The sequence below is a fragment of the Onychomys torridus genome, chromosome 19, assembly GCF_903995425.1.
Source record: "Onychomys torridus chromosome 19, mOncTor1.1, whole genome shotgun sequence".
Taxonomy (NCBI): Eukaryota; Metazoa; Chordata; class Mammalia; order Rodentia; family Cricetidae; genus Onychomys; species Onychomys torridus.
This window is the reverse complement of record NC_050461.1, coordinates 34815025-34841436: the sequence shown is the minus strand read 5'-3', so window position 1 is coordinate 34841436 and position 26412 is coordinate 34815025. Positions and strand designations below refer to the sequence as shown.

The 26412-nt window shown below is 42.4% G+C and overlaps 1 protein-coding gene across 1 annotated transcript in view; it reads right to left on the bottom strand.

Annotated features, from left to right (window-relative positions):
- The window catches only part of Pex7 (peroxisomal biogenesis factor 7), a 65414-nt gene extending 39002 nt beyond the window's left edge, over positions 1-26412 (bottom strand). Inside the window, exons 1-5 of the mRNA XM_036169215.1 lie at positions 26192-26412; positions 24599-24656; positions 23046-23196; positions 7240-7317; positions 6745-6853 (exon numbers count right to left, since the gene is read on the bottom strand). Of these exons, the coding sequence (XP_036025108.1) occupies positions 6745-6853; positions 7240-7317; positions 23046-23196; positions 24599-24656; positions 26192-26306 (511 nt within the window). The 5' untranslated portion in view covers positions 26307-26412. The remainder of the gene's footprint in view (positions 1-6744; positions 6854-7239; positions 7318-23045; positions 23197-24598; positions 24657-26191) is intronic.

Sequence of the window (26412 nt, the reverse complement as noted above, 5' to 3'; positions counted from 1 at the left end):
GCAGTTCCAACAGAGCTGTTCCAAGACCAGGAAGTGCTTTCCCAAATCAGCCTAATCACTGGATTCAGCTACAAAACACCCCAAACTCACTCCTCCCCAAGGGCATTCTGATCTAGCAGGACTAGGAAGGCTCGGTTCTTGGCTGCTGCTGAAGCTTCCCGGATGACTGTGGTGACAGCAGGTGTGGAGTCACTAGGCTAGTGTGTTGTTACATAACCGCACACTCAAAAATCTAGAGCCTGTTCTCAGATGGGCACTGGCTGTCCGTTCAGTGGCAGCATGTATACAACAAAGGCTAATCGGATGCTCCTCAGGCAACCCTGCCACCGCACATTCCACGCCTTTGTCCCTCACTCTCACTTGTTCATGAGGGAGGGCTCAGACGCTATTTCCTCACCAGGCCTGCCAACCTCAGGAGTCACTCTAGTTCCAGAAGCTGAGTACTCACTCACATCATCAAATGAGGTCTCATTCCCAGGGTCCTTCCCCTGCATCCAGACAGTCTCTAAGCCTGATGCACACTAGCTTAGTCGTCATAGCGACCCCCCGATATATTTACTATCACCACCATTGTTAGAAGTAATAGAGAATAGAGAGGCACGGATTAAAGAGCATGGCCCATGACAGCCACATGACAGTGAAGAAGAGGAGAGGGAGGGACTGGATGCCACTCAGCTGGGCTCCAGAGTCCCTGTTACTAACTCCTTCAAAGGAATGTCACACCATCCTTCTTCTTCTCCTTCTTCTCCTTCTTCTCCTTCTTCTCCTTCTCCTCCTCCTTCTTCTTCTTCTCCTTCTTCTTCTCCTTCTTCTTCTCCTTCTTCTTCTTCTTCTCCTCCTTCTTCTTCTCCTCCTTCTTCTTCTTCTCCTTCTTCTTCTTCCTCTTCCTCTTCCTCCTCTTCTCCTTCTCCTTCTTCTCCTCTTTTTTCTTCTTCTTCTTCCCTTTTTTCTAAGCTGTTTTCTTACTAAGGTGGGCTCAAGCTGAGCAGAAGAGCTCCATTTTCGTCACTGACTCTCCAGTGCCCAGCAGCAGTGGGCATTCAGTGAACTAGCAGCTGACAATGTCTCAGAAATCAAAATGAACCCACAAATGTTTTTTAAATTCTAGTAAATAAGACTCACATATCTTGCACAACAATAATCAAGAATTTTAGTGTTCAGCCACAAAAGGCATTTAGTGACAAGAGAATGCACGGATGCTGAGGAAATATATAAAAACAAGACAAGTAGTCACATGTGATGGCACACCCATATAGTCCCAACACTAAGGGAGCCGAAGAGGCAGAGTTGCAAGCTGAAGGCCAGTCTGGGCTAAATAGTGAGACTAAATAGTGAGACTTTGATGACCAAATCAATCAATCTATCTCTCTCTCTCTCTCTCTCTCTCTCTCTCTCTCTCTCTCTCTCTCTCACACACACACACACACACACACACACACACACACACACACACACACTCAAGCAAAGAAAAACTGTTTAGCACTTGGCCTGACTCCTCTGGCTAAGGCACAATCAAGAGTTTTATTACCATGCCTGTTTCTCATACCATAAAGCCTTTTGATAATTTTAAGTCTTCTCAAAAGTTTTTGTTGTTGTTGTTTTGGTTTGGTTTTTTGTTATTGTTTTTTTGTTTTTTCAAGACAGGGTTTCTCTGTGTTGTTTTGGTGCCTGTCCTGGATCTCTCTCTGTAGACCAGGCTGGCCTCAAACTCACAGAGATCCACCTGGCTCTGCCTCCAGAATGCTGGGATTAACGGCGTGCACCACCACTGCCCAGCCTAAGTCTTCTCAAATTTATTTAGCAGGCTAATGACTGAAAATTAGCATGAAGGAATAATTTACAAGAATGGCAAACATTTTTGGTAAATCAACTTTCAAATGAGTTCTACAATAGCTTTACTGTATCCAACTTCACAGGAAAGGTTTTAAAAGATTCTTTGTTTTAGGGAACATATTTTACAGCTTACAAGTCCAGTACTTAATTTAATTCACCAAATCCCACTGATTCATGTTAAGCCTCAAGGACACAGTCATCTGAGTGAATACTGGCTGGCTCCCACAATGGATCTACCTACTCTCACCTAGCCAAGACTCGCTCCGCTCTTCTCACACGGACTCTGGGTATCACTTTCTATTTCCTACTCTCAACTACAAGAACGGAGGCTGGCTCTAGATGAATCCAAACATCACATCCCCTGTCCACAGGCACAGTGACTCACTCGGGAACATCTACACAGACCCATTAGCACCCATGACAGAAAGTCAAACCTTCTTACGTATCTAAGAGGGATCTCATGGGTACAAGTCAGAATTAACGAAGGGGCTGAAGCTACTGTCTTCCATCACCTGATGCTGGAGCCAACTCTAGAACAGAAGAAAGAGCCCTCCCTAACTAACTCCAGCTCTGCCTACAAAGCCAGATCTAGTCCCAGACATTGCACCCATGGCAGCAAATACATTATCATCTGCCTTTCAAGACAGAGTTTCTCTGTATAATCCTGACCATCCTAGAGCTCACTCTGTAGACCATGTTGGTCTAGAACTCAGAGATCTGCCTGCCTCTGCCTCTGCCTCCTGAGTTCTGGTTCTAAAGGTGTGCACCACAGACTGCCTGGCTGCTTGGACCCTTTTAAAACAAAAAACTTAAACCAAAAGAAATCTTGGCCTGTATGATCACTACTTCTATTTCTAACATAACAGGGGAGGGTAGTTAATTATATGGATAGTTAAATGGTCAGTCTGTTGATTTAAAATGCTTTTTATATACTACTTGTTTACAATATATGGTCAGCTATGATTAGACATTCCTTTTTTTTTTTTTTTTTTTTTTTTTTGACTCTTCAGTATCAAACACTGACTATTCTACCCACAATACCCACAGTCAGTATTACATATACCAGACTACACAAAGGTCAATGAAAAAGGAAGAGGTAAAGGTGACTCAGCTCAAATAAAGGGCTAATCCACATAACTGTGACACAGTTGTTACATAAATGCACCTGTATCCATGCGATCTCCAACACCACAAAAAGGAGGAAGGGGACAGACTCATTTAAAAGAAGGGCTGAAGGTATAACTCAGTGGTAGAGTGGGCTTAAGTCTAGTGCGTGAGTACACGCACACACACTCACAGGTACACACACACAGACACACACACACACACACGGAAAATAAAGGCAGTTTTAGAACTTTAAATAATAACAATAAACAAATTTACATAAACAGTAAGGTAAAAGGAATCTTTAAGAACTTACCACTAATTCAGAATTTTTACTTAACATTTTCCATATATAAAAAAATTATGATTGTTAAATTTAATTTATATTTTAAACATTACAAATTAGAATTCCTAGTTTCAATGGAAGGGAGGCATCCTTCAGTTTGTTTTGAAGTAGATATAGTCTGTACCCCTAATCATTCAGGGTTTGAAACAATCCCTCAGAAACCAGAGGACATAAGGCCAAGGTGGTCCTTCTCTAGAGGGAGCTATACCAATTTCAATTCAACGTACATCCTTACAAGAGTTTAACCCCTTCTATGTTAGGACTTCTCAGCAATGGTAAAAATACAAAATGGGAAAACTCTAACCATTAGAATGAACTGCTAGAATTGAACATTAGAATGAGCTGACAGATTTGTTTCACAGCAAGCATGAAACCTACAACATTTACATTAAATTAAAAGCATTAAATATGATGAAATCAAGCTATATACATGGCTTTATACTTTAATTTCAAATTAAGTGCACTGCTATTGCTACGATTTACTCAGGATATACACCACGCCTCACAAGCAGCTGTTCCACAGGGAGATGGAAAACCACACTCAGCTCTAAAGAGAAAACTGAAGAGCTGAGTGTGTTGCTCTATTGAAACAGTACTCGTCTACATACAGGAAACCCTGGGTTTGATCCTCAGCACCACACAGAACCTGGCATTGGAAGGAGGAGGAGCAGGAGTTCAGGGTCCAGCTAGGCTTACATGAACCCTGTATTAAAAAAAAAAAAAAATAGCTGGGACTCTAGCCTAATGGCAGACTGCTTGCCTAGTAAGTGTGATGCCTGGTCAATCTCTAGATTGTTGTAGGATATGTGTACACGGTGTGAAGATATATTGTGATTGGTTAAAGAGCTGAACGTCCAATAGCTAGGCAGAAGTATAGGTGGGACTTCTGGGCAGAAAGAGAGGAGAAAGGTGGAGACGTGGAGACATGGGAAGGAAACAAGAGGTACAAGATGGAAGAGAGGTAACACCATGTGACAGAACACATATTAATATAAACGGGTTAATTTAAGTTATAAGAGATAGTGGGATAAGTCTAAGCTAACGGCCCAAATTTCATAATTAATAAGAAGTCTCTGTGTCATTGTTTGGGAGCTGGCTGGCGGCCCAAAGAAAAATCCGGTTACAAATGGCGTTCAATGTGGAGGCTTGAATATGCAAATACAGGGCCTGAGAAAGGTAAGAAAAAGTGCTGGACAAGGAGCCAGACATGGCTTCCTAGTCCTACGGTCTCTCAGGTGGGCAAGTGCTCAGCACACAGATGTGCAACTACTGGCTTCTGCCTGCGGGCTGGAGCTAGACACTAGCACCATGCACCAGCACCATGCACTAAGCTGAGTCACACACTGGCATGGCAGCTTAAGATTTATCTCATGTAGTCAGAGAACACTGCAGGGGTTTGTAAAGCCAAGTCCAGACACAGAAAAATCTCTAAAAAGGTACAATATTTTTGAAAATGTGTTTAGACACTAAAGAAAGAAAGGAAAAATGAGTATAGACAGTCATAGAAAAAAATAGTTTAAAAATAATAAAATATTTAAAAGAAAGAATAAAGTAATATAAAAAAATAAACCACATAAAGATGAAAATACATAGAGTGTCTGGATCCTATATGGCGTTTTGTTGACTTTGAATTTTTTAAATGCTAATATACAAAAACCAATAACCAGGTTGGAGAGATGGCTCGGAGGTTAAGAACACTGGATGCTCTTTCAGAGGTCCTGAGTTCAATATCCAGCAACCACATGGTAGCTCACAACCATCTATAATGAGCTCTAGTGCCCTCTTCTGGTGTGTAGACATACATGCAGGCAGAACACTGTATATAATAAATAAATAAATCTTTTATTTAAAAAGGCTGCTTTTTTATAAAAATTAACAGCTGCTGAGAAAAAATTGGATTATGGAAATTACTGAATTAAACCAACCTATATATTTTAAGAAATATCTTAACCTCAAATTGGAAGTCAAAAATATGTTGTGTTGGGGGAGAGGTTATGCCTTTGTTTCCACAGGAAATAAAAAGTTATGGTTCTCTTCAAAATTAATGAAGATCATATTTGACTGGAGGAGACCTCCTGAAAATCTTGACTACAGACATGAAAAAAGAAACCAAAAAGACTGGTGGCATATGTACTGATCCTACTATGGGAGCAGCTCTGAGACTGAGTGAGACATGTCTTGTTGGTACAGAATCCTCATGACTTATTATTACATGCCATCCCTTCACATGGCATGGAGAGAGGTTTGGTTAAACAGTCCAAACAAACAGAAAGTTAACAGATGCCTTTTACCTGCTCAAACAGAAAACAGAAAATCATCTTTAAGTGACTTCTGCACATTGTACATTCATACTTGTGTTAATGCAGACATATATGTTACCTTTAAAAATTTATGTGTTTTCAGGGAAAAAAAAAGTACCAGACACTGATAAAGACAAGTAGCCCAGGTGATTCAGCCTCTCAGAATGCCTCTGTTGTATCCAGAACAACTTCAAAGCTGCTAGCTGAAATGGTCCAGCCTCACAGACTGCTCCAGGCAAGATTTCAGATAACCTCTACACTTTCCCTCAACAACTCACTGTGCAGAAGAGCTTCTAATTCTCTCTCTCCCCAAGGCTCCAGGGTTCAACACATACTTCCTACAAAAGGCCAGAAGCAAATATTTTGGCTCTGGGAGCTATCAGGTCTTTGTAACAACTACTTTATTTGCTAGGACTGTATGGAAGCAGCCACAGATGATACACAAATGAACTGATGTGGCTATGTTCCAATAAAACTTTATTTACAAAACCTGCCTGTGAGTCACTTGGCTCTGAGGGCTGTAGCATGCCCAGCTGTCTCTTCTATCTTCCCTGGGTGTTCTGGTTAGTTAAAATGGCTTCAGTTAACCAACTGTGAGCCAAGGACACAATTTCATTCACCAAGCCATGCATCTCAGCTCCAAACTCGGCCTACTTGTTAAAAAGCCCACATCTCATAAGTTAATAGTGTTCTGAAACAAAACGAAAACAAAAGCAAACCTCCTCTTTCAAATGTATTTTAAAAATCTGTTGTCATTATAAACCACAAATCTGCCCACACCAAAAGAACCTGAACATTTATTGTAAAAGGGCTACATTCACTGAAACACAAGCTGGGACTCAGCTCTCAGCTAATTTTGTCCAAAGGAAGAAAGGAAAGAAGGAAGGATCAACATGTCTGGAAGAAGACAGACAGACAGACAGACAGACAGACAGAAGAAGAAAGGTCCTAAGGGATGTGGATGCAGCTCAGTACATGCTCAGTATGTCCAAACTCTGGGTTCAACCTCGAGCATTGGAAGAAAAAAAAAAAAAATCAGATATCCTAAGAATACAAAACGGGGCCACGCTCTCATTTTCTCTGAACCTAGAGTACACAGCGCCACCTAATGGTAAAGAAGTAGCCCACCGATAAGATTGCGAGAAATCCAGAATTACTTACCTGAGGCTGAAGCAAAGCAACCAGGGATGTGGGGAGACCAGATTGTGCTGTAAATGACACTCTCGTGCCCAGTAAAGGTACACAGGGAATTTCCAACAGTTGGATCCCACTGAAAATAAACAAACAGATCATTACTTAAGAAAGTATGTATAAGTATGACATAAACAGCACACGAGAGTGTGTGTGTGTGTGTGTGTGTGTGTGTGTGTGTGTGTATACACATATAAGATACATATGTTTCAAAGATTTTTAGGATTTATTTTTCCATAAAATAAGATTGTCTTTAAGAGACTAAAATAATCACTACTAAGCTAATTATTAGGTTGTAGCCAAGACTACATTTTTAAAATTTTTTGATAAACATTTTAATATATACTTTTGAAAAGAAAATCAATTGGTCACACTTAAAGCTACAGCATATTTTAGAAAATAGAATGTTTCAGCGGGAGCTTGGAAGGAAACTAATTGTTTTTAAATGCAGTATTGGTGACATACCACTTTGACAGTTTGATCCCATGAGCCAGACACCACAAGCTGTTCACCTCTGGTTTGGCTCCAATCAACACTATACACCTAAAAAAAAAAAAAAAAATCCTAATGTTTAGAAAGCAAAACCGATCAAATTAAATGTTATATTTTAGCTCTTTACAACAGTGTCAACCTGCAACTCACTGTATTAAAATAGCAAGTGCTACCCATTTCTACATGGTGTCTGAAAGACAGAAAGGTGGTCCTGTCCATTCTCCCGTGCCCACTCCTTAGAGGTTGATTCCATTCTGCCTCAATAGAAGTCTACAGTTTCCAAACCTCCTTCACTGAGACAGGTTGTACACACTTTAAATCCACCAACTGGTCATTACAAAGAAATGTCAAAGCAGATAAGAAAGCCATCTTAAAGCACTCAGAGGCAGAGGCAGGTGGATCCCTGTGAGTTCAAGGCCAGCCTGGTCTACAAAGCAAGTTCTAGAACAGCTAGGGTTATACAGAGAAACCCTGTCTTGAAAAAAGAAAAGAAAAGAAAGAAAGAAAGAGAGAGAGAGAAAGAAAGAAAGAAAGAGAGAGAGAAAGAAAGAAAAGAAAAGAAAAAGAAAACAACACCAAAAAGGTCATCTTAGCTTGCGTCCCCAGTGTTCATCAGAAAGCATTAACTCAATTACTATGCCCACCTGGCCTTCCTCAGAATAAACGTTCATAGGAGCCAGTGGGCCTTGCGACCCCCTGGCAGGCAGCTTTGGTGATTCAGCAGTGTTACTCCAGTGCACACTCCTCCTGCATCTCAGTGAACTAGTTCAAATAAGGCATCTGAAAGCTTATAGTTCTCATTCTGTCACTTCATACAATAAATTATATACACACCGCTACTGTAACTTGCATTCAATGACATATGTGCCTAATTATCCTTTATGAGAGTAGTCCAGACATACACCTGAGCTTATCATTATTACTAGCCAGCAGGCTATTTTGAGTCTTAAAACTCTACCTCCTACATACGAGTAGGAAATACCAGTGTTTGGGGTTTGCTGTGAAGTGGCTGAAGGGAAACATCAGTACTACTGATGTTTTGTCATTTAAAACGCTGTGGTGGTCTGATAAGAACGCCCCCGTAGGCTCATATATTTGAACACTTGTTTACCAGGCAGTGCAACTGTCTGACAGGACTAGAGGATGAGAAGTGTGGCCTTGTTGGAAGAAGAGTGTCACTAGGGGTGAGTTTTGAGATTTCAAAGGCCCACACCAGGCCCAGTCTCTCCCTGTGCCCAAGGACCACGATGTAGCTCTCAGCTACTGCTCCAGTGTCTGCCTGCATGCCGCCATGCTCCCTGCCATGATGACATGGGGAAACCGTAAGCATGTCCCCAAGCTTTCTTTTGTAAGGGTTGTCTTGGTCATGGTGTTTCTTCACAGTAATAGAACAGTGGCTAAGACATGGAATCCGAATAAGTCAAACATAGAACAGTGGTAGCTAGAGGCTAGGGGGCATAGAGGTCGTAGTGACTTTGGCCAAAAGGTAAACTTTCAGTTACAAAATCAATACATTCTAGCAATACAAGGCACAGCATATTAACTATAGTTAATCATAACATATGCCTAAGAGATGCTAAGGAAATTGATCTTAAATGTTCTCTCCATACACACATAAAATGGTCACTATGTTAAGTGATGATTAATTTAATTAACTTTATTGTGGGAATCATAACTCAGGGTATACTCAGTGTTTAGGTAAGTATGCCTTACCTAAAAACATTGCTGTTTGCATTAAATATAAATTATATTTATTTGTTAACTATACTTCAATAAAATTGGTAGGGGTAAATGAGTGGATATAGTAAGTTCAAGGTCAGCCAAGGCTACATAGTGAGACAATGTCTCAAATACTAAACAAAGTGCTTCGTTTTGTCTTTTGGGTTTTTGTTTTGTTTTGTTGTGTTTTGTTTTGCTTGTTTTTCAAAATAGGGTTTCTCCATGTAGCTGGCTGTCCTGGAACTCACTCTGTAGAATAGGTTGGCCTGGAACTTAAGAGATCAGCCTCCCTCTGCCTCCCGAGTGCTGGGATTAAAGCCATTCACAATCACTGCCCAGCTTTGGTTTTGGTTTTGGTTTTTCAAACAAATTGCATTAACAGAACATCCTGAGTGCCTCACACTCACCCTAGTCCACCCCTCCCATTGCCAATGTCCACGCAAGAGAATACAAACAACCTCAAAGTAAGGAAGACAGTGACACCAGAGACCGTCCACTGGCCTCTAAGTGCATGTGCACCAAATATGACATGAACTCATACATAGATGCACACCCACATATGCAAAAGATTCAATTCAATGAAATTTAAATTTAAACAGACCTAAGTAGAAAAGGAGTACTGTGGTGGTTTGAAAGAACATGACCCCCAAAGGGAGTGGCCTCGTAGGAGTAGGTGTGGTCTTGTTGGAGGAAGTGTGTCACTGTGGAGGTGGGCTTTATGATCTCATATATGCTCAAGCCATACCCAGTGAGCCAGTCTATTTCCTATTGCCTACATATCAACATGTAGCAGCTCCTTCTCCAGCACTATGCTCCTCTCCATGATGATAATAGATTAAACCTCTGAAACTGTAAGCTACCCCAATTAAATGTTTTCCTTTGTAAGAGTTGCTGTGGTCATGGTGTCTCTTCACAGCCCACCAAGCCCCGGAAGTCCCACAGCCCACTTATAAAATAAACACACAGACTCTTATATTATTTAAATTGTTTGGCCTAATGGCTCAGGCTTCTAGCTATCTAGTTCTCACATCTTAAATTAACCCATTTCTATAAATCTATACCTTGCCACAAGGCTCATGGCTTACCAGTATCTTACATGTTGGTACTCATGGTGGCACCTGGTAGTGAATGTCTCCTCACTCAGCCTTCCTGTTCCCAGGATTCTCTTCTCTGCTTGTCCCGCCTATAGTTCCTGCCTGGCTACTGGGCCAATCAGCATTTTATTTATTCAGAGCGATATCCACAGTAGAAAGTCTAACTAAGACAAGTACTATGGTGGAAGAATTGGCTTGATACTCAGAGAGCAGGCTCCAGCAGAACATGGAGTTTGCTAAAATGTTCATAGGCTTAAAAAGCAGAGGTGAATCAGTGACTTTGGCAAAGATACTGCCAAAGACATAAATGAAGCTGGGCATGGTAGCACATGCCTAGGAGCCCAGTACTCAAGAGGTAGAGGTGGTACTCATGAGTTTAAAGCCAGCCTGAACTGCATAGTAAGACCCTATCTCAAAGAGAGAAAAAAAATATATAACTAGGAAGATTCAGTACCCAGGGATTAGGACTAGGAATCACTAAAAGATAACACCAAGGTCTCAGGCAACTGTGAGTGAGGATGGTATTTATTAAGTAGAAGATTGGAGGAAGAACAATAATATGAAACTACATGTTCTGAGTGTCTAGGACAAATGGGCAATGACCTCAAGTTCTAAAAACAATTCACAGCCTGAGAGATGCTTGGGGATACAGCTGCAAAGAGAGATCTGGGCTCCACTGAACTAGCCTCAAGTCAATTCACTCATCCTGTCAATAGACACAAGTTACCTAGAGGTAAGGGGTGAAGCTGAGATGATTGGAGTGCCAGACAAGAGTAGCCCTGGTGAACCTCCTTACACTTTAGTAAGAGAGGATACCTAGAAATACATAAACATAAAATTGTGTTATTTTCTAAAAACTATGAAGAAAAGTACAGCAGAACAGCAAGACTTAACAAGTGAAGTCAGTTACTTCTTAATACAATGAGCAGGGAAGAACCTGCCCAGCAGAGACCTGCACATTATAAAATATTAGCCTTTGGGGAGAGAGAGCAGGAAAAGACTTGAAGCAAGGGAAAGCCTGTCCTCCTCACAGGAACAGAGAGCCAAGAACTAAGAGGGAACATCTTAGCGGCCATGCCTAAATTTGCTGATTCCTTGACCTGGCTGTCATCAACCATTAGCTACCACTTGAGAGAACAGCAACTCTCTGACTGCCCTCCCCATCGATCCCTGCTTGTTTTTATGCAGTCCAGCCTTTATCCAGCCCGCTTGAAAGCATATTTCTAAGTACAGATTAATGTCACTGCCCTGTCCAAAGCCTTTCAATGTTATGTGACCTCTGCAGCTTTTCAGTTTCACTCAGCATTCTGTAAGATTCATCCAGGATGATCTGTATTGCCCAAAGGTCAAAATCATGCAAAACTATGCATGGCTTTGGACCGCATACATATGTAAACAAAGAAAGTGTGAACAGAAACTGAAGAAAGTGGTTGCTTCTGGGAAAAAGGAAAGACAAAGACAAAAGGGAGAATCAAAGATTATAAAGAGGTAATCAGGGGACTCCCGGAGCATAAGTAACTCTTTGTTTATTAAGCTACATGGTAAATACTTAGGTGTCCAATGCACCATTTCTGCATCTTCCATATATTTTACCCATATGAAATATTTCATAACACAAGAAATCAGCAATGCCTTCCCATTTACCTGCACTCAATGGCCAAATGCTGTGTCCCAAGCCCATGCCTCCATCCTCTCTGCCTCCCTCCTCTCTGCCTCCCTCCTCTCTGCCTCCCTCCTCTCTGCCTCCCTCCTCTCTGCCTCCCTCCTCTCTGCCTCCCTCCTCTCTGCCTCCCTCCTCTCTGCCTCCATCCTGCCTCCATCCTGCCTCCATCCTCTCTGCCTCCATCCTGCCTCCATCTTCTCTGCTTTGCCTTTTACTCTGCTGCTCTCCCTTTTCTGCCTCATTCTGCATTCCTATTCTCCTCAGGTTCAGGAATGCTCTTCCTGCCCCTTCCCAGACAAGCCTCCTCCCCTGCAGCACTGTGTCCACTCTCAGCCCTTGTCACAGTCAATTCATGGGGCAAGCAAGAACCCCAGAGGACAAGGTTGTGGCAGACCTGCTCACTTTCCCAGCTGGGCCAAGCCAGTACCTCACACTCAGCAGAGCTAAGAGGAACTCTTGGCATGCACAACACCCTGACTGGAAGCACACCTTGGTCTTTGTGTGCTGGTCTGTTTCTTCTCTGTCCTCAGTTCCCCCTCCACCACCACCAGAAGCATGGGCATAGCAAACAGTCAAATTAAATATAAATAAAGGAAAGATGTGCAGCAGCTGAGTTTGAGTTTTAAAAGCAGGGCACTAAAAAGGCCTATCTTAAGAAATCACTCTTGGCACTGAATAAATTAACTGGAAAAAGAGGAGAGAGAAACAAACCAAAAGTCACTGGCAGTTTTCTGTGCCACCTTACCAAAGCTGCACATCATCAAAACCAGTATGGGGAAAAAAAAAAAAAAAAAGGATGTATTTTACCACTGACTCCAACCCCCAAGAGCTCATGTTAATCTGCCCTAAAGCAGTGCCCTTTTGTAAGTTGGTCTACTTAATTAAAATAGTCAAGGAGGAACTTGCCCAGAATTTTCACTTACCCACATGAATGCAAAGGAAGGAACATTGACTTTTAATTACTGAGTGATTAAAGGGGGCTCTATATTTCTTTTGCTGTTGGACACATTTTGAATCTTTTTCATTATGGAAATTTGGAAGTGTATATAAAGCTACAGAGTATTTCACAGCTGTCAATATTTTGTCCATCATTTTGTTCCTCTTCTTCACTGTTTCCATTGCCACCTGAGTGGTGGCTAGAATATTTTACTATCAGATCAATTCACTCATAAGTACTTCAGCAGATAAGGACTTGCTTTCAACTTTAGCACCAAGTCATAGTATCCCTAAGAAGATTAACAGTGGCTCCCCAACAGCATCTAGTAGTATATATCTGTAACTCTGACTGTCGGAAAACTAGCGTGTACAGCCTGAGCCGTGGCTGTTGAGTCCCTTCTAGGCTAAGATGGCAGGCCCCTTCCCATTCTGCTTTCTCTCCCCACCTTCCCACGACCTCTATCTGCTGAAGGAATGAAGTTGTTCACCCTGCACAAGGCCCCACACGCTGGATATGACCATTTCCTCATTGCAGTCCATCACACTTCCTATTTCCTTGAAATTGGAAGTTAGATCTGGAGACTTAATCAGATTCAGCTCAATTGTTTCGGCTTCCTATTGAATCAGGAGGCATATAACTTCTGATTGGCCCACTTTCCATGATCCTAGAATGCTCAGAGGATGTCTCACTCTTGTATTGATGGTTTTAGCATCTGCAGATGACCCTCTCTCAGAGTCACTGTGTCATTAGAGACTACTAAGTGCCAATCTGCTGTTGTTCCTTCTGCACGTTTCACAGGATTCTACTGTAAGGAATTTTCTAATCAACTTGTTTGTTCCACAACAAATTCCTACAGAGAAGACAAGACCTGCCATGATTCCTCATTGATTATCAGAAAAAAAGGAGTTGGCAATCCTATTAATTTTTAACAGTGGTGACTTTCTTCTGATTATCACCATTTCATGCACAAAAAAATACATGCATGATTGTGTGGATGTGTGTGTGAGTATTCACTGTTTCCATTTGCTCTTTCCAATGTTCAGGCTGTGTGATCTTTGGCCACGGAGCGTCCCCTCAAATCATCTCTTCTCAACTTTGGGCATGGCTCCAAAGCCTTCTCATAGCTTTCTTGTTTTCTGACACAGATGTCTTAGATTCCTTGTGTCTATTCCTATCCATTCCTAGAATGAGTGACTCCTCCAAAGCCCACCGCATGTGCTAGAAGACAAGTTAGAAGCTGCCCTCTAGGCACTAAGATGCTCACTGCTGGGGAGGAGGGAGTGCTTCTCTTTACAGGGAAAATACATATTGTGAACAGAGGAAAAATAAGTCCCAAATTTACGCAGCTAGTTCACCCCCACTTTTAAGACAAATGTCCTATGTATCTTCTTCATTCCCAAGTCTTGTTTCTCTCACAGTAAAATGTTTGGTTTCAATGGCATGACTGCTGTTAAGCATCATCTTATGATACATAGATGAGACTTTCAGAGTAACAACACTGATTTTTTCTGAATGAGGTTTAACATTTCGTTCTAGTATCTTTCCATTCATGAGACATACCACATCAGAGATGCCAATCACACCACACTGGAGAGAATGATTTCCAATGCCTGACTACAGAGTCGGCTACCAGGCCCTGGGCAATTTCTTCAGTTCTGCCTTTTTTTTTTTTTTTTTGGTCCTGGTTTAAATTGTGATTTTGAATTTTGTCAAACATTTTCTAATTTTGTAAAATTTTAATGAGTTATAATTAGAGAAATCTCACTTCCATTTCTGTATTGGTGCCCTTTTTCTCCCACTCTCTCTACATGAAACTCATATTGTTAGTTTTAGAACTGCATTTCCATTGGTTCTTTTGAAATTAATATATAGCATATATTTGTAACAAATAAAGTAAATAATTTAAACTATATAGCTGTGTCTATTAAACTATATTCTTCTTATATAAAATCTAAGTATTATATATCTTAAAATAATTCTTCCATGAGATAAACTTTATATGAGCTTTATAACAAAACTAAAAATAATTTCCAGTTTCATATATAAAGTTATAAAATAAGACTGAATAAAGGTGACACATTCCTATAATCATATTTGAGAGGGTGAGGTAGGAGGTAGGTCCTGGGTTCAAAGCCATTCTTGGCTACATAGCAACTTCAAGACCAGCCTATGCTACACAGCCATTGTGGTAATCCGAATGTAATTTGGCTACCATAATCTCACGGGAGATGTGGCTTTGTCGGCTGGGTATGGCCTTGTTGGAGGAAGTGTGTCACTATGGGGGTGGGCTTTGAGGTTTTCTATGCTCAGGATACTGCCCAATGTCTCAGTTGACTTCCTGTTGCCTGTAAGATGTAGGACTCTCAGCTACAACTCCAGCGCCACATCTGCCCACATGCTGCCATGTTCCCTGTAATGATGATAATGAATTGAACCTCTTAAACTGTAAGCAAGCCACCTCAATTAAATGTTTCCTTTATAAGAGTTACTGGGGTCATTGTGTCTTTTCACAGCAATAGAAACTCTAACTTAGCCGTCAAAGACTCTGTCAAAAAAAAAAAAAAAATTTAAAGACTGAATAGTTCTCCTACATATGTCTCCTAACGGATTCTAAAACAGAAGATGGAGTTCTAATTCTTATCTGTGATTCCGTTGCTAACCCGCTCTAGTGTTGACACCCACACTGAGTACATGAGAAAGAGGACAGATACAGTAGCAATGATCAAGCATGAAAACCCTTCTCTATTCAAACATTTTGTTACAGTTTCTATCCATTTAAAAGCACCATTTTTTTTCTTCTTTGACATTTAAAAGAAAGTTTTGAGTTTGGATAAATGCAATATGAATAAAAACGAGGTTTTGGTTTCATTTCTGTGGCTGTGAAAAACACCCTGACCAAAAAAAAAAAAAAAAAAACCATGGAGAAGAGACGGTTTTGTCCTGCAGCTCCAGGGTATAGTCCATCATTTCAAGGCAGTCTTGGCAGGAAGGAACTCAAACAGCTGGTCACACATAGTCCTGGTCAGGAGTGAAGAGAGACCAAGCATTTGATGCTCGCTTATTGCTCTCTACTGACACAGCTCAGGACCCCGTGCCTGGGGAACAGCGCTGCCCACCAGGGCTGGATGCTCTCTAACACTCTTCAGGCTACCCTGACCTCCATAACTCCTCATTGCTCTTCCAGGGTGACTTTAGGCTGTGTCGAGTTCATAGTTAACAGTAACCCACACGGCTATTAAAGGTCTTTGAGTTGACATTCTATTATAATCTCTAAAACACTGGGCAGCAAACACATCAAGATCATCAGAGTTAAAGCAGTGATTTCCTAACAACGCTCGCTACACATTGGAGTCATCAGGGACATCCTGACAACTTGCTCCACACCCCAGAGTGTAACCTGAGCATGAAAACATTTTAAGGCATCCTAGGCAATGCTTAATGTTCAGCAAAGTTTGAGAACAACTAAGTTAAGTATTTTGCATATCTTTTTCATATTAAGTTTGGAAATTTCTAATGTCAGAATTGTAGTACAGGCCTGTCTAACAGCAGCTGAAGCAAAGAAGTGGGGGATTATACCTGCTTCTTCAGATTCATTAGACAGGACCGTACTATACTAGGGCTGCACTGGGAAATGACCCATACTCACTTTCCCAACTTCCTCTCCCACCCATGTACCACACACACTGTTTGCTCTGTCAAACCAAGCGCGTCTACTCCAAGCTACTGTCTCAGCACATACAAGTCTCAGACATTCCTGATGCACAGTATGTGCAACTGGAACAGACATGCTAGCACTCTGAATACAGTACAGATTTTAAAATACTACATGCTGCTCCTCTAACAGCGATGGCAGACGTTGCATCCTACTGGCTGTAAAATCCAAACAAAGAACATTGATTAGCACCTCTCTCATTGGAAGCTAGTTTTCTCTTCGGTCTCTGAATTTTAAACTGCCATTTTACAGTCTTTTAAAAGAGGAATAAAGGAAGCTGGAGTACAGCTCAGCAGTGAAGTGCTAGTCTAACATGCACAGGGAACTAGTTTATCACCAGCATCACCAAAAACGGAAACAGACGAAAAAGGGGAAAAAAATCTCTTTTGTGGAGAAATCTTTTGTTCAGTTTTAAGTATAAACATGTCTAAAGAGACCACACTAGTGTTAAATACATGACTGATTATTGTTCTATAATAATATCTTACTAGTATCCATCACTTTATATATATATATATATAATCTTAGCTTCTGTCATTATCAAAGGGTAGATGTTATTAATTCACATTTTAAAGACTTAAGTTACATGGCACATTATTACTATAAAATAAATAAATGCCATTTCTCTGTGACAGAGTGCTAACAGTGGCACACTCAGCTCAAAGATCAGTTTTTATAAGCACCTGGAAACTACACATCTTGTAAAAATAAAAAATCGAAGCTGGGATGTAGCTCAATTGGTAGAGCGTCTGCTTAGCACGCGTGAGGCCCTGGGACCCGAGTTCCACTTCCGGTGCCACATCCCCTGGCCACGACCAGACCGACGGCAATCCCGGCATTCAGGAAGCAGAGGTGAGAGGATGAGAATTTCACGGTCCCCTGGGCTCCAGTGGGAGCTGCAGGCCTGCCTGGACCCAACTGTCAAGAAAGAGGGAGGGAGAGAGAAGTGGGCAGACGGACTCGGCCAACGGGTAAGCCTCGCTCTTGGGCCAGGAGAAGTACCTCTCAGTGCTGGAAGACTGGACTAGCAGACCGAGGGGGAGAACTGGAGCAGTGCTCCTGCACCCACCTTGAAAGCCGCTTTCCCTCCCTCGGTTTCCATAGCACAGTGCTGCCCAAGTCAGGAAGCAGAGAAGCCAGATTCCCAGTGCACCCCTTTCTCCTCTGGTTCTCCCTGCTGAACTCTGCATTCTTTCCATTCTCCCACCCCTGTTCTATTCAGCACTGACAAAGGCAAAGTCATCTTATGGAGCTTAAGAGATGTAACAGTCTCAGCAGACACCAATTAAACAATACAGAGAAATCGGATTCCAGCTTTGACGTCAAGCTCGGTGGTAAGCACCTTGACCCACCAAGCCATCTCACCCACCACCTCCTGAAGTTGCTTGCTTTTTCCTTTGATTCCAACAAGACCCTCAATCCTCAAGGCCTAAAACCCATCTAAATCTTGGAGTTCCCTTTTTGCTCCATCTGAAAGTTGACAGCCGGACATTCTTCCCCCAGAAGGAACACAGTAGAACAAGATGGAAGGGAGAGTAGGGGAGGAGAAAGGGTACAATGGAGAGATGGGGGGGGGGTTGAAATATGTATGAAAACCCCATATGGAAACCTACCACTCTGTAAGCTAATTTTTAGAGTTCAAATTAAATATAAGGAATCAAGTACCTAGAGACGGGCATGGTGGCACATGCCTATAATCCCAGCACTTGGGAGGCAGAAGCAGGAGGATCTCACAGAGTTCAAGGCCAGCCTGGCCTACAGAGTGAGTTCCAGGACAGTCAGAGCTGTTACACAGAGAAACCCTGTCTCGAGAAACCAAAAAAGAAAAAGAAAGAAGTCAAGTGCCTAGAGAAATTCAGTGTTCTATTTTCCTAATCTCACTATGAAAGCTCTATACTACCAGCTCATATTTAGTCAATACCAACTAGAGTTGCAACATCCCTAAGACCCTGCCCTAAACTACTCCTCTACTCAGTTTAGAAATGAAGAGACTGGGCTATGGAAAAATAAATAATTTATCAAGGTTACTCTGCAAACAAGCTATGAACTCAAAGCCCAGGGGTACCAAAGCCACACTGTGCATCCTGCATCCTTGTATACCTTAGCTGCACAGGAGATGATCCATTGCTTGTTGTTTTACTTTGTGATGTAGCTTTCCTGAACACACTCATGAAAACATCAGGAACTGTCTGTGCTCACTCTTACAAATTTATTCGACAAATAGACATTGGTTTCTGACCTGAATTATTTTGTCTCTTAGTATACAGACTATGCAATGGACTGGCTCCCCGCTTCCCTCACCACTCTCAGACTCGTGTGTTGAAATCATAGCCACCAATCTGATGTGAAGAGGCGGATCCTTTAGGAGGTAACTAGATAGGAAGGGTAGAGTCCTCATGAATGAGGTGAGTGTCCTTATCAAAGGGATTCCCACCAGGCGGGGTGGCTGGGGACTATAATCCTAACACTTGGGAAACAGAGCCAACAGAGCCAGGAAGATTGCCAGCCTGTGCTTCCTAGTGAGTCCCAGACCAGCCTGGTCTACAGGGCTAAGAATAGACTTTACCTCTGTTGGGCGGGAACCCTGACTCTCCCTTGCACAATCTAGAAAAACCTCCTCTGCTCTACTTCTCCCCACCCCAGCCATGATGACAAAACTCTGAACAAAAGAATGACACCCAAGTGCCTGCCTAGGACCTAGCTTTTGACCAGACTTGGGCACAGTCCCAGCTCCTGGCTGGCTGGTAGGTCATCATCACCCCTAGCCTAAGGTCTATAAAACATCGCTGTCTTAGCCTGGGCATGACTTCTCCGGCCCCATATTTTAGGACCAGTGAACCCACCCAGGAGCCATGCCCAATAAACCTGCATTTATCTGTTTTTAAGTTGGTCTGCCCTGGCCTTTTGTGTAGACAGAAACCTCAAACAATCAACCAAACAAAACTAGGGATTCTTCACCTATCATGTGATGAGACAACAGGATCACATGTCTGCAGCGGGAAGAAGGCTGAACCTGATCTTGTAGCACTCTGACCTTGGACTTCAGTACTAGAACTGTGACAGATTTCTGTTGTCTACAAGCTACTCTGCCTAGAGTACTTGGTGTAGGGGACTAGTGAGTTTTCTTGGCTTACTACATAATCTAGTACTAATCATAGAAACCCTGCTCCACACTAAGACACAAGTCAGCATCAACACGTGAGTGTGCACTGAAACAAACATCTGAAAAGGCTGTTGGTTTACATAAACAAGCAAATCAGTAAAAGTAATAATAACAGTAGTAGTAATCAAACAATAAATGTGTGAGAGCCACTTCGAGCTAACAGCCATAGTGTTCTGATACAAAAGTTACCTTGAGGGAACTAGAGAGATGGTCCAGTGGGTGCTTGCTGCACAAGCATGAGAACATGAGCTCTAATCCCCAGGACACCATAAAAGGTAAGGTGTGGCTGTGCACCTGTAACCCCAGCTCTGTGCGGGACAGAGACAGGAGGATCATTGGTGCCTCCTGGCTGCTAGACTAGCACTGAGTTCAGTGAGACACTCTGTCTCAAAGAAATAAGGAGGAGAGTGCTAGAAAAGGACAACCAGCATCCCGCCTCCGGCCTCTGCACACACACACACACACACACACACACACACACATACACACACACAATATACACGCCACACACACACACACACACACACACACACACACACAATATACACGCCACACACACACACACACACACACACACACACACACACACAATATACATGCCACACACACACACACACACACAATATACACGCCACACATACACACACACACACACTCACACACACACACAATATACATCACACACACATATACACACACACAATATACATGCCACACACACACACACACACACACACACACACACACACACACACAATATACATGCCACACATACACACACACACACACACACACACAATATACACGCCACACACACACACACACACACACACACACACACACAATATACATCACACACACATATACACACACACAATATACATGCCACACATACACACACACACACTCACACACACACACACACAACATATATGCTGCGCACATACACATGCACACACACTCAAATAATATACGTGCCACTCCCACACACTTGAACACACACATGCACATATATAACACACATGACCCCCAATAAAATACATACCTAAATAAAACTTAATATTTAAAAATTATATGAGAGGAAAACAATCTAGAATAGTACACACATACACACAGCACAAAACAAAGTATGTCTTCAACTCAAAACAATTCATAATTACAGAATAAAGTAAACAGACTCAACACCAGCTCACATACCTCAGATCTAGGTGCTTTCCCTGTGATCCCAAAGTAACCCCACACTGAGACACGACTTGCCTAGGGAAGCTGCATGACCCTTTCAGAAAATGTTACCAGAACTAAAGGCTCAAGACTGTAGAGTACTGATCACGACATTTCAGAATCTATTAAATTTGGGCATTAAAGAGGCAGAGGAGTATCAAAGGAGAGTTCTAGAAGGGCAGAGGTCATGTCAGCTGAGTACAAGATGAAGAAACACCAGGTTTCCTAGAGGAGAAAACCAAAGGGACATGATGGCTATTTCCAAAGCTTCTCTCCAGGGGAAGAAAGTGTGGGCTGAGGTTCACTCTTCATAGAAGGGTGTGAAGCAAGAATTTGGCGGCTATGGGAAGCAGATTTGAGCACAAAAGAAGCCATTTTTCTGACCGTTATTAGGACAATCTAAAAGTCAAATACATTAACTCCTGAAACAAAAATTCATAAAGATTGAGTGATCAGCCATCACGGACATTCTACACAGAATTTCTTAGAGAATATATAAAGACCATATATGAAAATGGTCTATACATTCATTACACATTTGCTTTAACGTAGGTTAAAACAAATGAGTATATACAGCTGTGAACCCGATGACTCGTGTCTATTACTTTTAGAACAGACGAAACAGTGATTAAAGATAAAGAAAAAATGTTAAAGCAGGCACACTGTTTCCTGTATCTATATCTTACCTCATGATCTGCTCCTTATCATCCTATCATTTATGTAAATAATCAATAAAAGGCAACAAATTGTAAAAAAAAAAAAAAAAAAAAAGTCCTGAGAGGAAAGACTAGTTCTACAGAAAGAAAGTTAAAACATTAAGTTATTTGTAACACAAGGTGTATAAGAGAAAGCAAAATAAGCAAGGCACAGTAGTTCACACCTGTAGTTCCAGCCCTTGGGTCGTGGAAGCAGGAAGACCACCAGCTCAAGATCATTTCCAGCTACACAGTGACTCCAAGCAGTCTGGGCTATAAGAGCCCCTATCCAAGTAATAACAACAAGACTGTCAGCAAACTGATGGAACTTCAAACTGTCTGGGTTTGGGACCTGCTACTCTGAGAGACTCTTTCCTTGAACACCCTGAGACCCGAGTTCCTTCTTTGCCAAAGCTGCCAGTACCCAGGGACTTTTTTCTTTACGATTTATTTTTATGCACATTGTTGTTTTACCTGTGTGAGGTGTCAGGTCCCCTAGAACTGGAGTTACAGACAGTTGTGAGCTCCCACATGGGTGCTGGGAATCGAACCCGGGACCTCTGGAAGAGCAGCCAGTGCTCTTAACAGTTGAGCCATCTCTCCAGCCCAGTGATTTTTCTAAAACCACACTATTCAAGGAGCCATCCCAATACAAGAAAGTAATAGGAAGTGCTCGTTATTTTTAGAACTAATTGTAGAAATATTGATTTTTTTTAAATAGCTATAACACTAGAATACTGGTTTTTTAAAATAGCTGTAACCATACATACAATGTTACCTAGGATGCTCACATAACTCAATTTTGATCACAAAACACTAATGTTCTCCCATCTAATTAGGAAACACTTACTGAAGGCCAACAACGAGATGAGCATGAGCATAGGTATAAACTTGAGAGCACATTTGCAAGGCCGCATCTGAAGGCTCCGTTGCTACTTTGAAGTTAAAACATTTAAGGTAAAACATCAAGAGAGAATGTCTTCATCACATTCCTTAAAACTTACACATGCAGTTTGGGTCTTCTAAAAATCAAACTATCTCCTAGCATGCAGTTTGGGTCTTCTAAAATCAAACTATCTCCTAGGCCCATATTACACACACACACACTAACATGCGTGCACACATACAAACTACAAACACTGGATCTTAAATTTCCTAAAGTAAACTCAGCCTCCTGGTTGGTATTTGATGCTGCTGCTTGAATGGATTCTGAGTCTCTGAGGCATAAGGACAGTCATGACACAGCTTGTGAACAGCAGCCCACCCTCTCTTACGGCACTGCATGGCAGGCGTGTTCAAAGAGCATAAGGAACACCATGGCGCTCTGTGGAGGAAACGATGCCCCAGTACGCTGCTGGGGGCACTGGTATTGCCTAGTGAGGAGCCTGACCTTTTCTTTTCTTGTCTTAGGCCAAGAACTACTTAATGTTTGAATAGTAAGTGACATCTACTATGAACAGGAAACATTAAAGCTTACCCTTGTCCCCTGAAAACATTTCCCCACGTTCATTCCCAAAGAGATTTCAACCAGAGTCTAAGAGAGGAAAGCAGTCACCCCAGAGATTGCACTCTTACCTCCTGGGTGTGTTCTCTGTAGACCTGGAGAGGCCCTGTGGGTTTGGCAGTGTCCCAGAGCTGTAGTGAGCCATCACCACTACAGGTGACAAGGACATGCTCATTGTTTTCACTCCAGGTAACATCAAACAATCCATCATTCCAGTCAAAGCTACACCAGAATAAAAAAAAAAAATACAGATCAGAAAAAAAATGATCAGAAAACGATTAACAATCTCAAGTTTATCGTTAGTTTTTTTCCTTAGTTTTTCACATATATTAACACACATTATCTCGCCTGATCTTCCAAACCACAAGAGATAAATAAAGCAGGTTCTTCCCAGAAACAGGTTCAGAAAGGCAGGAAGAATGGCCCAGGAAGTGCAGGTAGACAATTAGGAAGCTAAACTAAAAGGAGGTTTGCAGCCACTAATGTGATGCTAACTACCGAGGGCATGCTGTCACACCCACTGCTTGTGGTAGCCAGTGACTCCCAGCATGCACCAGCAAGCACTTCAAAATACTGAGACCAATAGTTTTCAATACTCCCACAAATCTTTCCTCTGAGCTGTATGATACTTATTGCATAAATCTTTCATCTGGGCTGTGAACAGGAAGTCACCTTCTAACGGAATCTCTTTTCTCTGCCTCTGACTAACCCTGATAGAAGTATTATGAGTCCATCAGTCAACATGGAAGACAGGTGCAGAGAGAGGAGAAACACTGGGTAATCCATAAGATGGGCATTAGCTCTGGCTTAAGTAAAGCTAAATGATTTTAAGACAGCAAAGATGGGTGGGCCACAGAGTACACTGATTAGCTCACTGTTTAAATTTAAAATATGCAATTTTTTTTTTTTTGGTTTTTTTTTTGAGACAGGGTTTCTCTGTGTAGTTTTGGTGCACCTTTCCTAGATCTCGCTCTGTAGCCCAGGCTGGCCTCGAACTCACAGAGATCCGCCTGGCTCTGCCTCCCGAGTGCTGGGATTAAAGGCATGCGCCACCACCGCCCGGCAAACTATGCAATTTTTAAATGGACACTAATAAGCTTGAGAATGTGGCATAAGCCTAAGCAGAAAAAATAATTTCTATATTATGCCAATGCAAAAGTTTCTTTCATATCATAAATCAAAACCTATTAGTAGCAAATATGCAAAAGGGAATTATATTAAGACTTTGACAGTGGTTGAGAATCTATGTAAGCTTAATAATAATTAAAGCCACCATAGTGGTTTGTAGGAGAATGGCCCCCACAGGTCATACATTTGAATACTCAGGCTCCAGTTAATAGATCTGTTTGGGAAGGATTAGGAAATACGGTATTGTTGGAAGAAGTGTGTCACTGGGGGCAGGCTCTTGGACTTCAAAAGACTTGCCCTATTCCCAGCGTGCATCTCTCTGCCTCCTACTTGTGAATCAAGACATGAGCTCTCAGCTGATCCTGTAGCCATGCCCTTGCTCTGCCATTACAGACTCTAGCCTTTTTGAGACAACAAACCCAAATTAAACCCTTTCTTTTATGATTTGCCTTGATCATGCTGTCTTATCACAGCAATAGAAAAGACAGACCTTTACCCTCTAAAAATCTGGAGTCCAGGGGCATTTTGATCCAATACTAATAGAGTTCCAGACCCTAAAGAGAAAAAAAAAAAATAAGGTTATGCTGTTGAGGCTTCCAGGAGACATCTAAGATAGAGTATGAGGCAGTGGGGACCTGTTTTAACTACCACAAATGTCCCTTAAAATAACTGTGAGCACATAAACAAAGGGACTACAAGTTACGTAGTATGCCTGATTCATTAAATATTCAGCTCACCTAATCTGCCCTGCCTGGGATCCAGACACCAAGTGCCAACTCAATACAGGCCAGGTGCTAGGCACACAGACCTTTCAGGTTGGTGCTAACATCTCTACTGACAGAAGAGAAACCTCATCCTTATAGACTCCCAAGACTGTGCTCCTGCCTTGCCGATACATGTAAAACACATCTAACATGGCATTTTAAGACAACGTATTGTGGAAATATTGTCTATTCTTTGGCCAAATGTTTAAAACAGTATTAATTTCAGTTATCTGCCAGCAATTAATTATTTTTGATAAGAAACTAATGTCTCTTTCTCTCCCCTGATGACCCTCCGCCCCGACTCTACTAATATCTGATCAAAGTGAATTAAGTTTACATGCACACCCATGTGTTACTAGAGTCTTAAAAGAATTAAGCTTTGAGTTCGTGTGATCGGTAAGATGTTTTCATTTGCAAGGTGTTAAAGTTCTTCCACATGACTGACGAAAAAGTACCAATTCTAGGGCTGGAGAGACGCCTCACCCCTTATGAGCACTGGCTGCTTGCAGAGGACCCTGTTTCTGGTCCCAGCATCTACTTGGTGACTAACAACCATCAGGAACTCCAGCTCCAGGGGATCCAACACCCTCCTCGAACCTCTTCTGACCTTAGCAGGCATGGCTGTGGTTCACAGACACACATACAAGCAACACACACACACACACACACACACACACACCCCTCTAAAAAGACAAACCCTAAATATACCAACTCCTTATAAGGAACCTTTATAAGAGACTTAAAGTATTCATCCTAACCGGGGGCCAAGGACTGTAAACCTGACCATGCAAGCCCTGAGAGCTAATGGTCAAAACTTTAAGAAAATAAGTTATTTATCACTGATTTTCAGAAACCGTATTTTTTTTTTTCTACAGTAGACAAAACAAATACTACGGATCACTGACATTATGCACTGGTTTGCCACACATTGTGTAAACAACAGATGGGGTACGAGTTAAAAGAAGCCTAAATGTATGGCTCGGGCGTCTAGACAGCTCTGCAAATTTCTCCATTTTTCCAAGAGTTAACAAAAGGCGAGCACAGTACTTTTCTAGTCTTTTTTAAAGACCAGGTCAGAGTCTCCCTACGTATTAGTTGAAGGTGGCTTCGAACTCGTGACTCTGCTGCCTCCACCTTCCAAGCGCCAAGACCTGCATCCTTCTTAAGGGAGGGAAAAGACAAGCAGGAGATTTCCCCTGGGGACGGAGGAGGGCGGGCCGGCCCTCGGTCGCCCCCTGGCGGCGGCGGGAGGCACCGCGCGCACCCGGAAGCGCGTTCCCGCGCCCGCGCCCGCCCCCGCGGCGGCGGCGCGGCCCCGGGCTCACCCGCGATGCCGTAGTTCTGCGCCGCGGCGCAGGCCAGGCGGCCCGGCAGGTACGGGGAGAACTCGGCGGCGTAGCCGTGACGGCCCGGCACCCGCAGCGCCCGCACCGCGCTCATCCTGCCCGCCCGCAGCCACTCAGCCTCCCCGCCCAGGCTGCCGAAACTGTCCCGAGGAAGAAGCACACCGCGGCGACTCTCTGAGAGGACTTAGGAGTCCAGGAAG